Raw genomic sequence first — 21,052 nt, forward strand, 5'->3', positions numbered from 1 at the left:
CGATCAGCAGGGAGGCTCTCCCGGGAGCCACGGGATGAGATGGGAAATCATAGGGCTAATACAATAGCTCAGATAGGTCCAGATCAACCACCAAGCCTAAGCCCGCATTTTGAGAAATGCCTTTATTTTTCTCTTTACTTTTTTGGAGAGTTAGGCAATGGAAAACTTCAGCCGTGACAGGGTGAGGTTTAGTAAAAGAAACGTATGACATGACATGCCTCCTTCCCAATGTACTTTACCCCTTCGAAACATTTCTTCTTCTTCTTGCCTAAAGCCATAGAGCAGACTGTTTTTTTGTGGAAATACATGTCACTCAACTAGAAAAGGGACTGTGCCAATTTCCTGAATAGTTTAAAATCTGTCATTTCTGTTGGAATGAGCTTAAAAACAGTTTCCTGGATGCGCTGCCCATGTCGAAGCCAGTCTCTTTCTAGTTAGCAAAAAATACAGACCATAATGGGAAGCTAAGCATGAGCCCCAATCAACATTCTAAGGTAATAAACATCTCCAGTCTACCTCCGCCTCCAAATGGCATCATAGTGCCGCACACAGAGCAGGCGTTCAAAATCCTTGGTTGATTTTATTTGATTGCTGACTCTTAGGATGCTACCTCAGGCATTTGAGAGAGATTCTGGAGCTTTTTGCCCATAAAATCCAATGGTGCCAAAGAAAGGTCATTATCCTGGAATGAAGGAAACCGGTTTTGAGTTCTAGACTTTCCACTAACTGAGGCAAATAATAAAACTTCTCAACATGGGACTGCACGATCCTGTTTGTGAAAAAGAAGAGGAGGTTGTGCAAGACGATCTTTAAGGGTGTTTTCTGCATCTGAAGACACTCGTCATTTGCAGTCTCCCTGCAGGTAAGAATGCAACATGTATGCCTGGTTTAGAACCTGAATTATTTCTTGGCTCCTTAATTTAATAGTTATGCAAATACGCTCAACCCTTAGAATAGGAAATGGTAAGTAGGTGTGGTCCGGGAAGGTAAGCATATTATGGCGTACCTTCATATTATAAATTAAATGTGGAAATTCCCTAGTTTAAAGCAAAAGAAGGCAATTCCATAAATGTCCATCACCTGGTACTAGTTTATGCATTACTACTTTTGACTTTCCTGAATGACAGGAAGTGGCCGAGTGATATTCCCCAACTGATATGAATTTTACCACAGATTCTCCTAGGTAATAAATATTAATTTAACATTAATATTTATTGTAGTTTAATTATTAAAATAATACATGTATTATGATAACTTTTTTGAACTACACAAAGAAGAAAAAATCACCTTCGACCACACCATCTAGAAATAGTCACTCTAGATGCATTGATCTACATCCTTACAGAGCATCCCCTAACCTATGAACTAACTGCAAGAACAATACGTACACAAACAGACCGCTGGAATGATCTGTGCACTGATCTGTAACTGCTTTTACCGTGTGAATGAACAGAAACTTCTGAAACGGAGTCGCTCACGCCAAGGGAGGCTGAAGGGGAGAAGCGGGGTTATGCACGTCCGCACCTGGACGGCACAGGAACGATGAGGCTGTGCCAACCGCAAACGGCTACACCTGCTGTTCTTCTCAGACCGGGGCTTATCTCTATGCTCCCCAACCTAGCGACTCGCATAGTAGCCTAGCCTATTCAGACTAATGTTAGTTGTTTTTGTCTATGCCGATCGCAATTCTTTCAAATCAACTTAACGTAAGCCCCGTGGGTTCTGTTTTTGCAAACTTTGTCTTTTTCCCCCCTCCTCGGAGCACATTTTGGGTTCCTCCTGAATCCGAGCCTCCCAGATTTAATTCCCAAAGATCCCAAGTAGACTTTTGGTTCGCTTTGCAGGCTCAGTTCTTCCTTGCTCCACGATACCTTAGTGACACATTGCAAACCTTCGCTCATGTCCCCATAGCGTCTTCTAAAACGTGATTTATTTCAAGGCTGCATACAGATACGTAATTGATTAACCAGCACTCTAGTGTTCGATATTTACGTGTTTCGAGAGTAATTCTGATCACCGGAAATTTAAGTAATTGTGTCAGGCGGCAATGACCCAGGTGGAAAACGAGGACCTCTGGGACACGGCACGCTGCCAGCTACGTCAGGCTCGCTGAAGACCCTGCGGCCCCCTGCCCGAAGTACCAATACTGTAGTATAGGCTCCGCCCCGCAATTTCTGCCCCAGAAATATTTCTCCCTACTTTCCTGCAAGTGATGGGGACTCAAATAAAAGGTCCCTTCTCCAGCCACTTTCCAGAAGGCGTCACACGTTGTGCCCTGAAGCTGGGGAGAAGAGTCTCTGAGCACTTAGTCCCTCGCTGGTCTCCAGGACAGTCACTCAAGTGAAAGAGCAGAGTCTCTAAGTCATCTAGAGCTGGGAGGGCTGACTACAAAAATAATTTTGAGTTGCTCTAAACTTCCATTTCCAGGGCTTCTAAGGACAGTAGGTCCTCACTGAACGTAGCTGATAGGTTCTTGAAAACTGTGGCTTCAGGCAAAACGACACATGATGAAAGCAGTTTGACTGCGGGCTAAATGGACGTAAATGGGAGTCTGTGCCTATGGCAGATTTCCGGTCACCAAAAATGTCACCCAACTTCTAAATAAAGACCCCAAACACTCCTAATATTATATGTTGAAATAAATGCAAGCTGTACACACTTTTAAGAAAGATGAATGAAGGAAACCAGAGTCCCCGGAGAAAACTCACGCGGACACGGGGAAAAACGTGCCAGTATCGTACAGAGGCAAGTGGAATTTCCGAGAAAGAGAAAAAAAGCAATTACTTCCTTCAATTTTTTTTTTTTTTTTCATTGTGACACGGCACTGAACTGTGTGTGGCTGGGTAGCATTCCACAAGGTGCCCTCTTGTCCTCTCTCTGCATTCATACATGGATCCAGCGTCTTCGGGTCCTTGATTAATGAAGTTTATGTGCAACAGTGTGAGCAGTCAAGATATAATAGCGTCATGTCACCAACTGTGTTTTGATGAACAGTGCAGTAGGAAAGCTTCGGAGAAAGAGGACAAAGACGTTTATAAACAGTACATCACGGTGCTAAGGAGTTGGTGGCAGCATATGCTTTAATATGGTCTGGTATCGATTCTTTTGGCCAATGTCCCATTTTAATAGTGTTGTAGCCACACTTTAAGTTTTAGATGGAGAGGTACAGAAGAAAATCAATAGATACTATCTTCCCACTACCAACCAGCTCCGTATCTATAGCTTCTCGGCCACACTCACATTTAAGGGACTTGAAAGATGCTTTTGGGAGGGCTAGACCAGATATAGGGATTTTCATAACCTCAGGTATCTGCTCTGACTACCTGAAAGATTATAGCATCAGCTCCCAAAGGTTCATGTGAAGAAGCCCATGATTCAGAAAGGACACACACTATTGGTTCTACGTTTTCTATTTCTTTAACATATAAAAAAAGAAGCTATAAAAAACAAACAAACAAACAAAACCATTCACTTGTTACATAAGGAGGTCTGTCTGAAAACAAAATCCTGTCGAATTATTGTGTCTGAGCTTTAAAAAACCCATAGAAAAATGCTTATATAGTTAAGCCGTGCAGAAGAAAAGCAAAGTAGAATCCACCATCTTTTGCAGTGTTATAACTAATACGTTTTTGATTTTCTTCTGTCTTTATTATGCTGCTGGAGGGCAAGGAGGCGATCTACTAAAAGTGCATTCTGTGGGCATCATGAGAATCACAGGTGAGTATTTGACTATTGTGTCAGTGTTGAGAAGAAGAATCCCTATTTCACAATCAGAAATTTCTACTTACTACTAATAAACTAAAATTAAACAGTTAGAAATAAATAACACTAAGAAATTCTTTTCCATGTTTAGGGAAAAAAAAAAACTTACAAACTTACTCAGATGCTGTCATCTAAATTCCCTCAAAAATATTCTGATTTTTTTTTCCAGAACTTGTCTAAATCACTCTTAAAATCCAACAGTACTGTGTTAATTTTGCTCAAATACAAGCTGAAAACATATTTTAACATCCTGTCAGAATGAGATACTAAGAGTGTCGATAAAATGACACTAAAATAAATGTAAATTTAGATTGCTGTTACAAGTGGCTGCCTGGCTCTGGGAAGATGTTGTGTTGCTATAGTATTTTCCATAGCAACTTCGCATCTTATTACATAAATATTCCCTCAGTGTCCTTAAAGCCCGCTAAGAAAACAGGATTAAATCTACATTCCGATGTAATGATCCGGCATCAACCCTTATCAGAACGAAATGCCCAGAGGACAGAGTAAGAGTCACCTCATCATGGAGTTCCTGGCAGCCGAAAGGACTCCAGGCTCCGGGGGGGGGGGGGGGGGCCGTGCGTGGGGGCTGTGCTAGGACCTCGCACTCCTCCCTGGCCGTCTGCCTACACTCATCCCAGGTCAAGGTCTCTGCAGCTTTTCCTGAAAATTGGCTGGGAACTTCCTCACTTTTCTCCTCTGCCTACCGATGGCCCTTTGGCCCACGCCCTTCACCAGGCTCCACGGGCTTGTGGCACGAAGGACGAGGCCAGGACTTAATCGAGCCGGCATCCGCTCTGCCCGCGCAGCTGGGGGCGTGTGCTGGCTGTCACTGTCACACGGGCAGCCATCCGGAGCCCACCCTGCTCCGAGCCTGGGTCCGCCAGGGGCGGACTGTTTGAGAGCCTTGGCGAGGGCTCGGCTGGGTCTTGCAGACGGGGCTGCGGCACAGCTGAGTGGTTAGAGTATTGGGGGACGGGGGGGGCGGAATGGGGGGATCCGTGCCATTCTCGACACAATGCGATTTCAGCCACGCAAATCGATTTCACGTGACATATGTGACTATGGAAAATGTGTGCATTTGTGAGAGGAATGTCAGGGAAAAGGCATTGTCGGGGGCTACATAAAAATGAGATCGGAAGAGGGGTAAGCTTGAAGATAGTTTAGGCTCCGAATATGAATTTATAAAACAGGGGACGTAGTCTAGTTGGGCAGAAGGAGTGCTTCTGTTACAAAGGAATCCTCCGCCACGGATCACCTTCATAGCGTCTGCCTCTTGCACTTAAAAGATAAAACAGTTTACAAGAAGAAACGATTCCTACACTTTTCAGAAACATGTCCATTGGTTACTGTATACGAAATCAGGATACTGAAAATCTACCCAAAATAAACGTACGTTTTAATTTTTTGGCAAGATTAGCAATCATTTTTTTTTCTTTTTAAAGGGAGAAACAGAAAGAGTCTTGGCTCCTTGTAAATGAAGCTCTATTTCGAGAGTTAAGGAACAAAGCAGGCTACTTAGCCCACCCCAGAAGGTTCAGCTCATCATCCCTAAGCCACATTAGCTTTAATTAATCACATTTTCTTGTTTGGCATTTGGGTTCCCAGAAGATATTCTTTTGTGGTTGCAAATAAATGCGTGTCTTTAACTCGCTGCTCGCTGATGGGCACACGACGCTGCCGTATAGTCACCTTCATTTCGGGCTGTCATTACAAGTGCAAACAGAAGCCTACAAACAGCTTATCCTTCCACGCTCCCCTTCATCACCGACACCCTGCCTTCAGGGTCTGCTGCTGTGGGGAGCTCTGGAAGGTGGCCCCGGACTGCGCCATCTCACGCTTCCCACGTCTGAATGCTCATCCCTCTGCCAAGTTCTAAGCAACTCCAGGGTACGCCTGCTCAGACCACATTCAATTCAATGGGAAGCTTCTACCAGCTGCGGGTGACGTGGCCGCCATCAGTTGGCCCGTCCTTCTGCTGCGGGACCTTGATCTCACGTCTAGTGCCCCCTTCCTTCTGTGCCCAGTCTGGTGCTGGGGATGGCTGGGGGCAGCCTCTTCTCAGGCTCCTGCTTGACTGTGATCTCTCCACTAGGAATGCTTTATGTCTTTCAAAAGCACTCCCATGCAGGACATAAATCAGAAAAACAGGCAGTCTTGGTGTTCAAAGAGATCAAGGAGATAGCCAGAGAGAGCCAAATTATTATTAATTTTTCATCCTAAAGCTTCCAGCTACATACGAAAACTATTCAGCTAGACTGAATACTGCTAAATCCAGCTGAACTTAACTGTGAGGCCCTAATTTGATTCGGCTGGGTGAAAGACTTGGAACATTCTGATTTGATTTCTTACTAAAATTAAAAAAAAAAAAGTCTGTACCTATGATCTGTGTTGTGGCGAGTTTCCTTGGAAAGCTGACAACCCAGAAAACACTCTTTATAATTAAAAGGGTATTTGCTTTTCTAAAGAATCCAGAGTTTAAAATGAGGCATAATTAAAATCCAAGAACATTTGTGCATTATAGAATGGTTTACGGGTTTTGACTAAGCAAAGGGTGTGTTGATTTTACTCTCTAAAATTTGTGTTCAATGCACACTGTATATTCACTCACTAAACACCGGGCGAGGGACCTACACTGGGCGGCGACGTTCATTTTGGTTTATACCGAATTTGAATTAATGGCTTTAGAACACATTTGGCACGAGGCGCTGTCTTATTAACTTAAAATGTTCATTTCTTCTCTTCTGAAAGTGTCTCGCACCCTTGAGGGCAGTGTAGACTGTGTCTAACCCTCTCCATGTCCCCTGGGTCCGCAGTGACTGAGGCGCAAGAAATGCCTGACCAATGTTTGCTGACGATGAGAATGACGCCGAGTCTCGACTTTCTGGGATGTGGCCTGCCAAGCACGAGGCCCTGAGTTTTGGATGTATAAAAGTTCCGAACACGTCGGGGACCTAAATCGCCTCGTAGTGTCTGCCAATCAAATTTAATCGGAGCACGTGTTCGTAGGGTTATCATCTTCCTACCAGCTGACGGGACACAGGGATAAAAAACAAACAAACAAACAAAACCAAAAACAAAACAAAAAAACAAAAACAAAAAACAAAGACCAAAGAAGGGGAATATGCAACTGAACTTCTGTGCTCAACAAACCTTTCTTCGGCATTTCCTGGGTGAGAGGCCTAAGGCCAGGTGCTGGGCGCTGCAGGGTGACCGAGAGAACCAGCGGGGTCAGCCATCCCTGAGGACTGACGGAACCACTGACTCGTTTTACCCTCACGATGCTGGGACGACCCGGTTCTGCCGTTTGAGGTCGTCGTGCGATCTAGGACAGACTTCCTCCTTTCTCCCTTCTCCTCCCTGTCCTTGCCTGCTGCGCCCACAGTGCCAGCCTCGGGGTGGCGGAGGGAGGAGAAAGAGAGAGGGAGAAGGAGAGGGTGGGGGAGAGGCTGAGCAACAGATCCGGCTCTCGGGGTTTGGCTGGATTCCAGGAAGAGGCAGACTAGGCAACAACGGATTTGAAATGTTATCAAAAATTATCTTCGCAGGCTTGGAACAGGCTGCCAATCTTCTTGAGTGCATGCTTTGAGAACTCTGCCTTGATTTTCAAATTTATTAACAAGACTCTTTTTCTTTTCTTTTTTTCTTTCTTTCTTTTTTTTTTTTTTTTTTACTAGCATCTTGGTTTTGCTCCAGCAAACTCCTTTTCCCCCTTTAAGATTCAGCTGGTGAGAAACAGCCTGCCCAGAATTATATTGTAGCTACAGCACAGGGGAACTCTAGCCAAAGACACACCGTAAATTACTATGTGGGGTAAAAAGCAAAAGTACTATGAAATATTCTTCCTAACAGAAGATCGGAGATTTACTGAACAACTTCGATTAAAAAAAAAAGAATTAAACTCAAGGCATCTTGCAAGTCCCTGCATGATCCATTGTGCCTTCTCCTGAAGCCAATTCTCCCCAGTTACCCCTCAGAAACAAAACTGTGTGTGTTAGTTTCTGTTCTAGGAGAGAGACGAAGAGGAAATGCACACTGAGGACCAAACTCAAGCATCCTTTGGGCGCTGGGGTCGGGGGCGGGACTCGCCACCGTTCTTGTAGGAGAGGGAAGCTTCCAGAAGGATGTTCCCCCTGGAATTTTTTAAAGAATTCCTGGGTCAGCAACTGCTTGGGAAGTCTGGGGCAAAATCTCACAGTTTTTGTAGAAAGGCGAAGGGCGAGGGATTCTTTATAGAATAGAGGATTTTACCTCTATTTCAGTATTCGGCAATTTCCTTGTCCGTGAACCAGAGCCACATTTGGGGAGGCCGGCTGCTAGGCGACTGTCAGGTGCAAATTTGTACTTACAACGAGTGTCTGTGTCACCTACGAGATATGGCCGAAAGATGTTTGTGTCCCCTCAGGCTCCGGGGCCTCAGCCCTCCATCCCCACCTCCCCCCCCGCCCCGCCCCCCAAACTCCGCACTAACACTTAGTGCCAAGACCATCCGGGAACTCTTGCTCTGGGCTGTGTCCCCGAGAGGAGGCGCAGGCTGAAAGAAAGCCGGCTGCCGGCCGTTCGCAAGAGTCTTTGGGGCCCAGTGGCATAAGGACGGCTGGTCACTCACCCTTCTCTCTCTCCGGTCCCAAGCTCCCCCCACAAGCCACGCGCCACTTTCTCCGGTCAGTCTCATCTTGAAGAACAGGGAAGAGACGCTGACCTCCTGGGGCGCCTGGGCCTGGAACCTGAGTCCTTTCATCTCTCCCCTTCGCCCTCCCTACAGAACCTGGCTGTGCTGGGCTCATTAATCCTAGCGACCCCTGAGGAATGAGCCTGGCTTGCAAAAGCCTCCAGAAGTTCATGTCCCAGGGTCAGGCTCTCATCAGGCGCCTGGGGAAAACCGAGAGAGGCCGGGGAAGAGGGCTCTTTGGTCGCACTTCCGGGGAGGACCTGGTGGGGGTCCCGCCCAGGGGAGAGGTCCCCAGCAGCCGCGGCAGGGGCCAGGGGCCGAGCCGCAGGTGGACGCCGGCTGCCCGGGGGCAGGACGCCCCGCGTGGGCCTGCGGATCACCATCGTCATGATTCTGACCTCGTCCCGAGCAGGCTCTGAAATCACGCGCATGTCTTACTTGGAAAATGGTTAGGTTGTTTTTAACAAAAAAGTCACCCTTCCCTCTGCCAAAAACAAAGGCCACAGGTTCAAATCAAAATTTCTGATTAACTCAATGCTTTTCTCCTGCGTACGCTGCACGAGGCTGTGAAGGATCCAAGTTTCACACAAACCAGCCTGGGTTCTCTCTAGAAACTTCAAAAATGAAGTTGTTTTTTTTTTTTTTTTGAGAAAACAATTCTTATTTCACGGAATTTAAGAAGCTCACATTAAAAACTTGCTCTTTTCTTTTGCTGTATGAAGGTTTGCAGGACAGAAATGCTGTGAGGAAGCCCATCCAAGCCCAGTAACGGAGCCGTCCTAAGAAATCCGACGTCGGATTAACAGGAGGCGCACATCGACACATGGATGCTGGGTTCGTTTTTCAGGCAAAGGATACATGACCTGGATGAACAGTGGCATGCAGCCTTCTTTCATGCTAAGCTCCTGAGGGATTTTAACGAATGGAATTTGAGGATAAAGGGAAATTTGTCTAAGGCAATGGTTCTCAATCTTTTGCAGGCATCGGAATTTCCCAGAAGGCTTAAATTGGGGATGGCTGGATCTTACCTCCACTCCTCGAGGGGGGCGGGGAGAGAGAAAAAGAGAGAGAGAGAGAGAGAGAGAGAGAGAGAGAGAGAGAGAGAGAGAGAGAGAGAAAGAGAGAGAGAGAAGGAGAGAGGGAGAGAGAGAGAGTGTTTCTGATTCACCTGGGCTTGAGTAGGGCCCGATAATTTACATTCCTAGTAAGTTCCGAGGTGAGGAGCGTGTCGCTGGACTGGGGACTCCACTTCGAGAACCACTGCTCTAAGGAAATTACCCTCCCCTCCCTGCCCCCTGGCATGCGCCGCGGAAGGGGCTTTTCCCCATGGAGTGTTCTCTCGTACAGCCCCCGAGACAGAGCCTTCTGCCCGCTCTGCCACCGCGGTGACCTGGTTTGGAGTGTCGACGTTGGCTTCTACCTACAAATGAGCAAAGGTTCTCTGTTCCTGGTCACCTGGATCGTCCTTTTAAAAAGCTCGGGACGGGTGAGTGCCTTATTCACTGGCGCGTCACCGGTCAAATCCACGCCGTGGCCCCAAGTCTCCCTTTTTGGCGAGGGTGGTGAGTGCGGTTCCTCCCAGGCCATTTAGACAGGGCTCTTCCCGTTGGACAAGCGGCCTCCCCTGGGGTCTGAGCGCGCATTTCCCTGGCCTGCTTCTGCCATACCGAGGGACTCACACACACAGAATCTCAGGAGGTTTAAATCAGTATCTCAGATGCGACCGCACACTAACCAAGGCTCATTCTGAGCGTCTCTCCGTTTTTACAACTCAGGAGTGATGGCTCCTGCTTTGTACTTGACAGACCAACCCTTTGATGACAGGGTTAGGTGGACTAAAGTTTATTGGAAAGAAGTCTAATTCTCCATCACATTGGCTCAGGGGTTAGAAAGCTCCTTTAGGGACTAAACAATCCACACGTCAGAAATACCCCGACTGGAACTCGCCTTCACCTGCATGCCCGCAACAGCAGTGGCTGCCATGCTCTGGCGGAGGATCTTTATGGGAACAGGCAAATGTCCCTAAAAGAAGGAGAACGGCCCCAGGCAGGCGCATCAAGAAAGAACGGGAGCCACTTAAATCGCCAGGTCCCTTAGGAGGGGGTTCGAGTCCTGTTACGGAAGGAGGCGTCACTCAGACACGAAAGCTCGGTGTATCTCAAATACGCGTGACTCGTGCGACCCTTTCCCCCAGGAGCGACCCCGCCTCCCGCGAGGGCAATCGTCCCGGGACCGTTCATGGGGACGGGCCGTCGCCCGCGTTACCTGATTCGTCGACCCTCATCTTCTTCGGCGGGCTGTCGCAGCTCTCGTCATCCGACATTTCCATTTCTTCCTCCCGGCGAATGCCCATGAGCTGCTCGCTTTGAGCGTTCCGAAGCTCCTGGAAGTTAAGGGCACGCGGGCGTCAGTCACGGACTCGCGTCGCCCTACCTCTCCCTAACGGCCTCTCACGCTCATGACTGACATGTGAACACCTCCCGTGCGGCCCCCGCCTAATCCGGGAGGAAGTGCCCAAGAAGATGGGGGGGGGCGGTTCTGAGGGAGGGGACAGGGTGTGCTGTCGCCCCGGGATCCATCCCCGCTCGCCAGCGACTACCAGTCAAGGGCTCGTCAGCAAATTATTCAGTCTTTCGAGCCTCGGTTTCCCCATCCGTGGGAAAGGAGATAATAACATCCACCGAGTAGGGCCGTCGTGAGGGTTATGCAGAAACACCTGTCACCATGCCTGTCGTCATGTCTGGTACTGTGCCTGGCCCACAGGAGGGGCTCGCAGCTGCTGCTCGGAGATGTGAGCAAGGAGACTCTTGAAAGCCCGCCACTAACCTACTGTGTAACTTTAGGACTGTTTCTTCATCTCTCTGAGCTTCAGCGTATGCACTGGAAGACTGTGCCGAACACAGTTTTGAGGATGAAGTAAGTTAACGCACATGAGATACTTAGCAGCGTGCTGGGTGCTTGGCTCTCTATGTTGATAACGTGGACCACCATGATTCTCCACACAAAACAGTGTCCTTGCTTGTGTGTGTGTGTGTGTGTGTGTGTGCATGCCCGCGTGTGATCACACACACACACACACACACACACACACACACACACGTATCCCATTCCAATATCCGAACGGTAAAATTCGAAAAGCGTCGGAGGACAAAATAAAAGCCACTGCCTCCTTTTTCTGGTGTTTAGCACACCGTGTAGGGCTTATTGTCCTTGTTAGGATGGTTGCTCTAGCATCACTTTAAGACCTTAGGACCACGTCTGATGTTCTCCACTTATTAGGAGAGTGACCGCAGTGCAGGGGTTTAATTTCCATGGGCCTCGGTCGAGTCACATTTAAATGGGGACGACAGTAACACAAGGCTGTCTGAACTTGAATGTATGTGAAATCTCATAAAAAGTAAAGAATTATGGGAGACGTGTTTTTACAGCTACGCCTAGAAATCGGGGGGACTGTAATCCTGCATGTTAAGTAATTATATTGCTATTTTATATCCACCTGTGTATTATATATTTGTGACTCTCTATCCATTCTGTTCCCTTATATGTGCTCTCCTCAGAACAAACAAACAAACAAACAAAACAAAACAGGGTAAAGGCTGTATTTTCCTTTTTTTTTTTACCCCATTTAAATAGAAGACTCTAAAAGAAAAGTTGAAGAGTTAAAACAATTTCACTTTATGATAAACCTATGAGTCGCAATAAAACACGATCGCAACACCTAATCTGTTAACGGCGTGACTTAGGCACAGTTCCAGTGCCTGTTCAAGTGAGGTGCACTTGTCAGTCTGTTTCCCTTCTCTCTTTAACTCACAGATTGTGACCGTAGCATGATGGAAGGAGAATTGCTTACTGCTTTGAGTACGTGCACGGTCAGCTCTGGACCCCGGAATCACAGTTGCAGAGGTCAGGGAAAGGGGTAGGCAGAGGAGCGAGGTCCCTGGGACAGGGTCGCCCGTCACAGGGCAGTCCCGAGAGGCCACCAGGATGACAGGCCGTGCCTCGTTACTTGATCACGACACTTGGGAGAAAGAGTCCCCACTTCTTCCTTAAATAATGCCATTGGGCATTGGAGGCAGATGGCACTCGTGATTAGTGGATGAGTTTTTAGGCTGAGGACAGCTAATCTTTCTACTGACAAAGAGCCCAATTCTCAAAGAGGTGGCCTGAAGATATTTAAAACAAGGAAAGGTCAGGTAGAAAGAATAAATGAGGCTGAGAGGGACTGTGGTTTAGTCCCTGCAATTAATGGAAAACTGTCATATAGTAGCTGTTCTTGTGGGCAGGGTGGCAGAAAGGAGAAAACGGGAGGGGAGGAAAAAAAGCTGAGGGTGTTTCCACGGGGTGCCTCTGGTTCAGCAGTAAATCACTAGCACACTCTAATACATCTGTAAAGGTGTTGCAGGTAATTAACAGATGCTGTACATGGGAACGCGGAGAAAATCAAGCCAATTATCAAGCTTATATGCAACTGAGAAATCATCCACAATGTTAAATTACCAACTGGTACTTAATCAATTAAGTGACATGGAGGAGAGGAAATCAAAGGTAATTTAGAATTCTATTTCCTAGGATATCAAAAGGGGTGGTGGGAGGGACAGGGAGTCCCAGAGACGGTTTGCAGGAGCACCTTCCCGGACTGTATCCATTGCTGCCTCCCAGGAGGGAGCGAAGCGAGCAGGCTGCCTTGGGAGCGAGGCTGGAAGCCTCGCGTGCCCTGCTGGGCGGTGCAGAAGACAGCCCCAGCCCCTGCCCCAGCCCCAGCACCAGCACCAGCCCAGGTCCAGCCGGGGGCAGGTGGGGTCGCAGAAAGGGGGTCAGACGTGGCCAGAAGTGTGATTTAGATCACAATGCAGTAATTGATGATGTATTATGGAACTGTACACTTGAAGCCTACGGAATTTTATTAACCAATGTCACCCCAATAAATTTCATTTAAAAACCTCTTAATGACACAGTTTTTATATGTGTGTAGAAAAAAAAGGCTATAAGGAACGCACACAAATTAGAAAAAATTATTGCATGTGCAGGTGATGAGACTGAAATTTTTTTGGTCTTCATTTCCCACATGAAACTTATGCTACCGTTTCCCACAGCTCTTTAAGTACTGGAAAAGAAAGTAAACGGCCTCATGTCGACTTATTTTTTAAATGACGTATTTGCTGACGCTCACATGCCAATGGCACCCTTTTCATGCCCAGATTCACTCGGCATCATGACACTTGCCTTCTTCCCAACATTTCTGTGAATCACGTTTGGGTTTTATGGGAAAGAGAAAAAAATAAACAGTCCATAGATCGTTCCCAAAATCCGAACCGTAGTTTACGGTGTCTGATGTGTGTTTCAAAACCCTCAGTTTGTATATTTTTGCCATCGACAAAGGACTTTTTCCTCCCGAAAATCAACCTTGGCTCCCACCTGCGTTCGCTGTCCGGGAGAGCACTAGGGTGAGCGCCCTTTGTTTCTCTGGCCCCTGAAAAATTAAAGAGAAACCCTATCCCCTTCCTCAGTCATAACCCTGAACAAAGGGACAGAACTGCGTCACTCACCGGCCACCTTCCGAGGCATTTGTGGACAAAATATGAAAAAATATGTCTTTCTTGACAATAAATTGTACTAGCATTTTAAGTGTCCCATTATTGTGAAGTCATTTGGAATTCGCCATAATAACAGTGATAATAAAGACTTCATCTGGTATTCATGTGGGTATTATATCTAGTGCCATTGGTATTCAACGGTAATTTAGCATTAGTTAATGGGCACTTAAAATGCTACCCGAATGATAGATATATCACAGTGCTTTGTGGTTCCTCAAACTGTATGGAAAACACTTATTTCACAAGTGTGAGTAAAAATCATTAAACAAATAAACCTTACCTTCTATAAGTTTGGGGTTTTGAGAGAGGGGACTATCATTTAGAGAACTTTAATATCAACATGCTAGAGATGGAGAGGCATCCACATGAAAAACATTCTCTCATTCAAAAGAAAAAGAAGCAAACAAAGACAGGATACTTACTTTTAACTTACAGGTTCAAAGCGTACACTACTCTGTAGAGTTAAAAATAATGGCCGGACAGACCTCCAGTGACTAATGACACATCTGGACCTTCTCGGTGGCAAAGAAGGTCAAGTTCTGGATCTTCCCTTGGGGTAAATACTCACACTTTACCCATGCACTGTTGCAGAGGACAGACTTGGCTAGCGTGGCCGTTCACTCCCCTGAAAAAATGTGCTCTGGGAGAGGTGTGATATGACCAGCTGGCTAGCACAGGAGACTAGGACACCGATCGTGACGAGGGTGGAAGGCACACTTGCCATTCTGTCATCGTCACGATGCAGAACAGTGAAAAAAACCCCAAACCTTCATGTTTATTAAAAACTAGTTTTCTCTTTTACATGACACTCTACTTCATGATCGTTAGGCAGAGTGCCCCGGTTTACTTCTGAGCTCTCTCCCGTGAATGGAGGAGATTCTTTGCACTCTGCTCTATAAGCATAAAGTCAGCTGCTTTCTGGGTCAGGAACCAATCTGGGCTGGGCGTCAAGCTGACGGCCGGACGACCGCCCGCTGTAACAAAAACCGTAGCCACATTATTCTCTGCCAATCCGGCTGTGCGTGCGATGGTGGTTAAAAAAAGTAATAATAAAATCACCAACCTCAGAATGCTTTCGCCAAATGTCTATGTTCTTGCGCTGAGCTTTCGAGAAATGGTCCCAAGCTTTTTGTCTGGTAGAAGCGTTGAAAACGGCCACAATCTGCTCAACTTTGGTGAACAAGGAAGTCAAACAAGACAGGTAATTTATGTTGTGATCACTCTAGGGAAGCAAAGCAAAGACACTAGGAGTCTATGGATGATGTCTCGGTAGAAACAACATCATCGATATCCATCCTTTGTTGTGCCTTTTTGTACTTACATTGTAGCAAGGTTGGGGCTGTCTCCCTTCAAGTCTGCCTCCATAACTTTGGGTTAAAATGAATTCTAAATATGACTGGGAACGCTCGTGGTCATCTGCTTCCAAGCATTCCTTAGCCCTTGTTTAGAAATGGGACCTGCAGTATCTACACCCCTGGATCTAGGGATTACACGGGCCCTGGTGGTGGGTGGCATGCAGAGGCAGAGACATAGACGAGGGGGGCCTGGGCTGGGGGCTCGGGAGTGAGGTTGGGGCGGGGGTGGCTGAATGAGGAAGAGCCAAACGTCTTTCGTTTTCTCTTTTTGGTCTCCGTCTCAAGGGCTGGACTTGACCGTGTCCGTGTTCCAAGTTGGGACAACGAGCAAGCAGTCGTGCCACACCGCCCTCAATCTCGGGGCCACGTTTCCTCCTTGGCTCCTTCTCCTTCTCCTGCTGTGCCCACTGCGGCCAGCCCTCCAGCCTTCCGGGCGCAGGGGCCTCCGCTTGGAGACAGACCAAGGCTCAGCGGCCCTGGCATGCACATCTTATTTCAACACCTCATGGCGGCCTCCACCGTTCACCGTGACCACACACCTTTCTCTTATGCCATTTTCGCCTTCACGAGGCTCCCCTCCCCCTGGTCCCCAAGCCCCTTGGAGTTCCAACTCCATCACTGGAACTTCATTTAGAACGTCTGTGGCTTTCGGGCGTGGTACTTCCAGAAGGACGAACTGTTGAGGGGTTGTGGGAAAAGCTACACAGAGAAAGGGACAGGCTCAAAGCGGTGGATATTATGGGCGGGGCCAACTAGTTGCAGGTTTGGTTTTGCTTAAACTGTTACTGGTCTAGTAGGCACAGAATTAAGGAAATTATTCCACTGAATGAGCCATGCGATTAAACATAAACTTCCAAAAATTAAGTCAGAAAGGCATACTGAAAATGAGCTTCTCAGAGATGCTAACACTCTGTCAAACATGAGTTTTTAAGAGATTTCCAAGGCTCTATTATAAAAAAGGACATCAAAGCTCTTCCATATCTTCCAGGTGTCCAAGGCATATCAGAGAGTGAGAATGATCCCCACAGAAGAACAGAACCCGGGGTCACAGCTTTAAAACTCAGCACGCAGAACGAACACGTGTACCATGGAGCAGAGTAACAGGGCAGACTCCACGCACTCTGCACAGTGTAAACACCTCGTGCTCATAAGCGACCACTTCCCCGTCTATGCGGACGCGAACGCGGGGCTCTTGTGTCTACCGTTTTCCCCCTCAAGAGAATCCCGACTCCAAACCTCCTTGCTCGTCAGACTTTATCACCATGTCACGTGATCAATTTTTTTATCGCATTCGATTTTAACAGCAGGACTTGCCGTCAGTTTGGCTCACACTCTACTTGAGTGCAAGGGGCTTCCCTCTCCTTACCCCACCTGGAGGAAGAGACATTGCCAGGCTCGCCACCTTTGGGCTGCTCTGAGTGGCGACTGTCACCTAACCACCAACCCCCAGGGCTCAGCTGCCCTGCCTCATGGCTGCTGGACCATGGCGCAGCCCACTGCCCCGGGGTGCCTGTTCGTCTGCGTGTGGACGGGCGGGGCGGGCTCAACAGGGCCTTCGGGCCGCCTTCTGCACGGGCGGCACGGAGCAGTCAGCCCGCAGTGCGGTGGCAGAACCCACTGCCAGGTGAGATCGCCTGGCGGCAGCAGAGGAGGAAAGGTCTGCGGGACTGTCCGAGCGTAACCCGCCCCGCTGCTATTAACGGTGGAGCTCCTTGGCTGGCATCCTTCGGAAGAATGAGGACTGTGCTGTCCTGACACCAGGCCTGAGTGGGAGGGGCGGTAAGGATGGAGGCTGCATGTTTGGGCGCCGAGAGTCAAAAGTCTGCCATCGACCGGGGAAGGCTGTGGAGAAAGGGGAATTACGTGTTCGTACGTGTGCGCGTGGAGCGGGGGCGGGTAGGAGAGACCAGTGATACACGCGGAGGCGTGAAGGAGGCCAGGCGCTCGGGGGAAAGGCCCAGTGGCCAGACTACCCGCCTTCGTGGGTCAGAACAGATCCCGGGACAGCCGCGCAGGTCGCGTGCTAGTGCAGACAGTCCCTGTTTGCGCGAAGCGCCTGTTCAGAACACGCCGTTACCACATCCCCGGGCAGAACTCCAACCCATTCGCTCATTCATTCATTCATTCATTCAGCAAACGTCTGAGCCCCTCCTGGTTACCAGGCGCTCGGCTGACTGCTAGACGTACATGACTCAGACAGTCCTTGCCCCTTGATGAGACTGCAGTCTCCGGAGACAAAGAAAGGCAAGCAGATCACCGCCCTGTGCAAGAGAGAGAGGCGTGGAGGCCACCGATGGCGACGCGGGGGTCAGGCAAAACGGCCGAAGGCGGCGACATCTTTGCCAGGTCTCGGAGGGTGAAGCGACGCTCCGCCCTCTCGGCTGAGAAGGCAGGGCCGGCCGGTTCCGAGGCCGGCACGGCGCCGGGGAAGGGCCTCGCGGGAACACAGTGCGGGCGGCGGAGGCGAGGGGGCTCCTCGAGAACGAATAAGGAAGAAGCGTGTGTGCCCGGCCGGACCGTGAGCTCCACACCGGAGGCCAGAGCAGGCAGACCTGAGTACTCTGCGTGGGAGAAACGAGGGAGGCTTGAATTGAGGCAGAGCCTGCAGTGGTGCGGGGTGGGGGTCAGGGAGTCACTGGACAGGGCAAGTGGACAAGGCACAGTGGTGACGAGGGAGGAGGGAAGGGAGACTGGGATGCCTCAGGCCCGGGGAAGGCATCAGAGACCGAGGGGAAGAAGGCAAGGAAGCCGCTCTGGGACACGCTGAACCTGACGGGCCCGAAGGTCATCGGGTGGAGCTGAAATACACATTGGGGGTTCGGAAAGTAGTTGGAACTCAAAGAGAGACACCTTAAGTTTTCTGGGCCACTACCGACTTCATGTAACTGTATCCTCTAATTAAAAGCAAAACTAAATGCGATCAATTTTACACTTCTTCCCTTATTAAGTTCTATACTCCCCTCACATGTTAACAAATAAAACAAACAAACAAACAAAAATAGTACAATTCAGCTTAGGTTTAAACATGACTCTCACAGTCTCTCTATGGCCCAGGGTACTTTCGTCTTGCAAATGAAAGTTCCTAGGTCTCCAAAAGGATGCAGAGAGAATGCTTGGATCAGCACAAATTCATCATCATTAGAGAAAATCCACCTCAGCACCTCTGCCCTGATGAAGGGAATTCAGAGACGGTACATTTTTAAAATCATCAATCAGGATGACAACAACGGAGGTCACAGGTAAAGACCACACACTCGTCGTTGGCAAAAAACGAGTCCGTGAATTCAACCACCACCCACCACTTCTCCCGTACCCTTCACGCTGCTCAGGCTCTACAGAATGACGCTACAAGCAGTTGCTAAATACACAGGATCTTTAAAACTCTCCTTAAAAGCTCAGAGGAGAGGTAAAGGGCAGACAGGTTGGCATTGATGCTTGTTCAGAAACGCAGCTTAGAGAAGTTATGCTGCAGGCAGGACACATTCAGATCGACCCCTCGCACCCTCACCTGCCCACCCACACGCCCAGAGCCTTCGCCGCCCCTTGTTGTCCACGGAGTGTGGCCCACACGAGCCTGTATCAGCAGCCAGCATACGTAAACATTTCGGAAGCATTATCAACAGAAGGAGCTCTCAGTCAGAAAATTTAAATTTGCTCTTCACGCCTCGCAAATCTTTCCTCCCTAATTCTGTGCTTTAAGTGTTTTGTCTAAATTATTTGAGGGTCATGGAAAAAATTATACGTGATTGACCTGTCAGGGGTATGCCCGCCCGTCAGTCTCAGATGTCACACCAGAGCCTCTCTCACACACCTAGCAGGTTCACATGCACCTGAGGGAGAGGCACGCAGAGCTGCGATTAGATTGCTCATCACTCTTTGCAGCTGCAAACCTCTCCTTCGGAGATTAGCGGAGGCTTATTAAAAATTTGGAGAGCCTTCTTCAGCCAAACCAATTTGAACTGGGCAGCGCCAAACGGTAACTGGTTAAGGGTGGTCCAGTGACGGGCGCTGGGGGGAGACCTGACAGGCGGAACGTGGGAGGGAAGGCGGGAAGTTATTGATTGGATGTAGCTCAAAGGCCAATTCGCTGTTCGTGATTGGTTGTCCCTGGCTTTTGATTTCATAATCCTGGGGCATCGAAGGCTCAGATTTAGGTTTTTCTAACATAAGTCACCACCACCTTAGAGCCTCTCGAGGCTAACAGCCTCCTTGTTTAATAAATTTGACACTCACTAGTGATTACTCACTCTCTCATACGTGTGTGAAGGAGACACGTACAGCGTATGTACACATATAACATATACACTTAAATGTGTATGTTCCTCAAAATGTATACCAAAAAAAAAAAATCCATAAGTCCAAGTAATTTAACAACTTTTTTTTCTGTACTTTTTTCCCACCCCAAAATGTTTGGACATGTGCTGAGTTCAGAGCACACTCCTTGAGAGAAAACTTTATAGATGATCTAGATAGAGAAGTACTTGTCTTCGGCGAGGGACGGAAAGCTCAGAACAGGACGGCTGTGCCCCCAGACACAGGGCGACGCAAATGTCTCCCTGAAGCGAGGCGCCCGGCACGGAACCCCAGATTGCTGGGCTGCACGACACCCCTGAAATTTGTGCTCTGGGCTGCAGGATGCCCCTGAATTTTGTGCTCTGGGCTGCAGAACGCCCCCAAATTTTGTGCTCTGGACAGAGAAGCGTTGGAAGTAGCCAAAGAGAAAGGCCGGCTTCCCCCAGGAACGCGAACACGGCCCCGGCCCCGTCACGGCCTCCGGGCCGGACTGTCCCCACGGTTCCTGTGCCTTCTGCCTTTTCGGTCGCATCCTGACAGCTCCGAAAGAGCCTTCGATCCATTTCGCATCGCAGGCACCTGGAGAAGCTGCTGAAATCCTTGCCGGCAGCTGGCCCACCACACGGAGCACCTCGAGCAAATCTTCCAAGCTTCGTTTTCTGTTCTTAATGCTATTTGGGCTCCGGATAAAACCTAAACTCTGCAGCGTTCAGAGGAAATTGTATTTTTCGTTAAGGAATACCAATTTTTCCCAAATCCTCTACGAATAGCTCCTGAGAGATTTTCAAAGGCATATAACGAATGAGATGGCAGACCCTCTCTACCCTGGCTGGTGCTGTTTTTAAATACTAAAAGCTGGGGAGAACCGAGGCGGCCGGCCCTGGATTGAAGACTTACAGCAGACGGAATGCAGCGAGCGATCTGGGCTCTAGGGACGCCCGGAGGAGGAGGGAGGAGGAAGGGGACAAAGCCAGAGGGAGGAGCAGTTAGTGTCAAACACGACAGGGACATGGTAAGGGGAAGCTGCTACGGGAGAGTCCCACGGAGATTTCCGTGCACTCACTTGGGCGGGCTCTGGGTCCTGAGCTTGAAGGAGCCTGCCAGTTCGTCTGGCCGGAAGCCCAGGAAACAGCATCGACACGACCAAACCCATGCGCTCTGGAGGCATGGCCGGGATTTCAAGGCGGGGAGGGAACAGGGCGTTCTGGGTTTCGTCTCGAGTGAAAGAGAGCATTTCTGTGACACTGTGAATCTGTCACAGCCCCATTATACCTGAGGCCGCATCGCCAAAAGCAGCATTTCGGAACATTTCAGATGAGGCCAGGGATTTGGTGCTTTTGGGGAATCGGCTAGAGATCGAAAGAAAAAGAGACTTG

General features: G+C 48.7%; 1 protein-coding gene across 10 annotated transcripts in view; it reads right to left on the bottom strand.

Annotated features, from left to right (window-relative positions):
- ENOX1 (ecto-NOX disulfide-thiol exchanger 1) overlaps positions 1-21,052 on the bottom strand; it is a 436,596-nt gene that overhangs the window by 74,646 nt on the left and 340,898 nt on the right. For all 10 annotated transcript variants that reach the window (XM_036228929.1, XM_036228928.1, XM_036228932.1 and 7 more), the window contains 2 exons: positions 15,092-15,198; positions 10,700-10,817 (listed from right to left, as the gene is read on the bottom strand). In XM_036228929.1, coding sequence (XP_036084822.1) covers positions 10,700-10,817; positions 15,092-15,198 — 225 coding nt within the window. The remainder of the gene's footprint in view (positions 1-10,699; positions 10,818-15,091; positions 15,199-21,052) is intronic.

This window comes from Rousettus aegyptiacus, unplaced genomic scaffold (genome assembly GCF_014176215.1).
Source record: "Rousettus aegyptiacus isolate mRouAeg1 unplaced genomic scaffold, mRouAeg1.p scaffold_m13_p_11, whole genome shotgun sequence".
Lineage (NCBI taxonomy): Eukaryota > Metazoa > Chordata > Mammalia > Chiroptera > Pteropodidae > Rousettus > Rousettus aegyptiacus.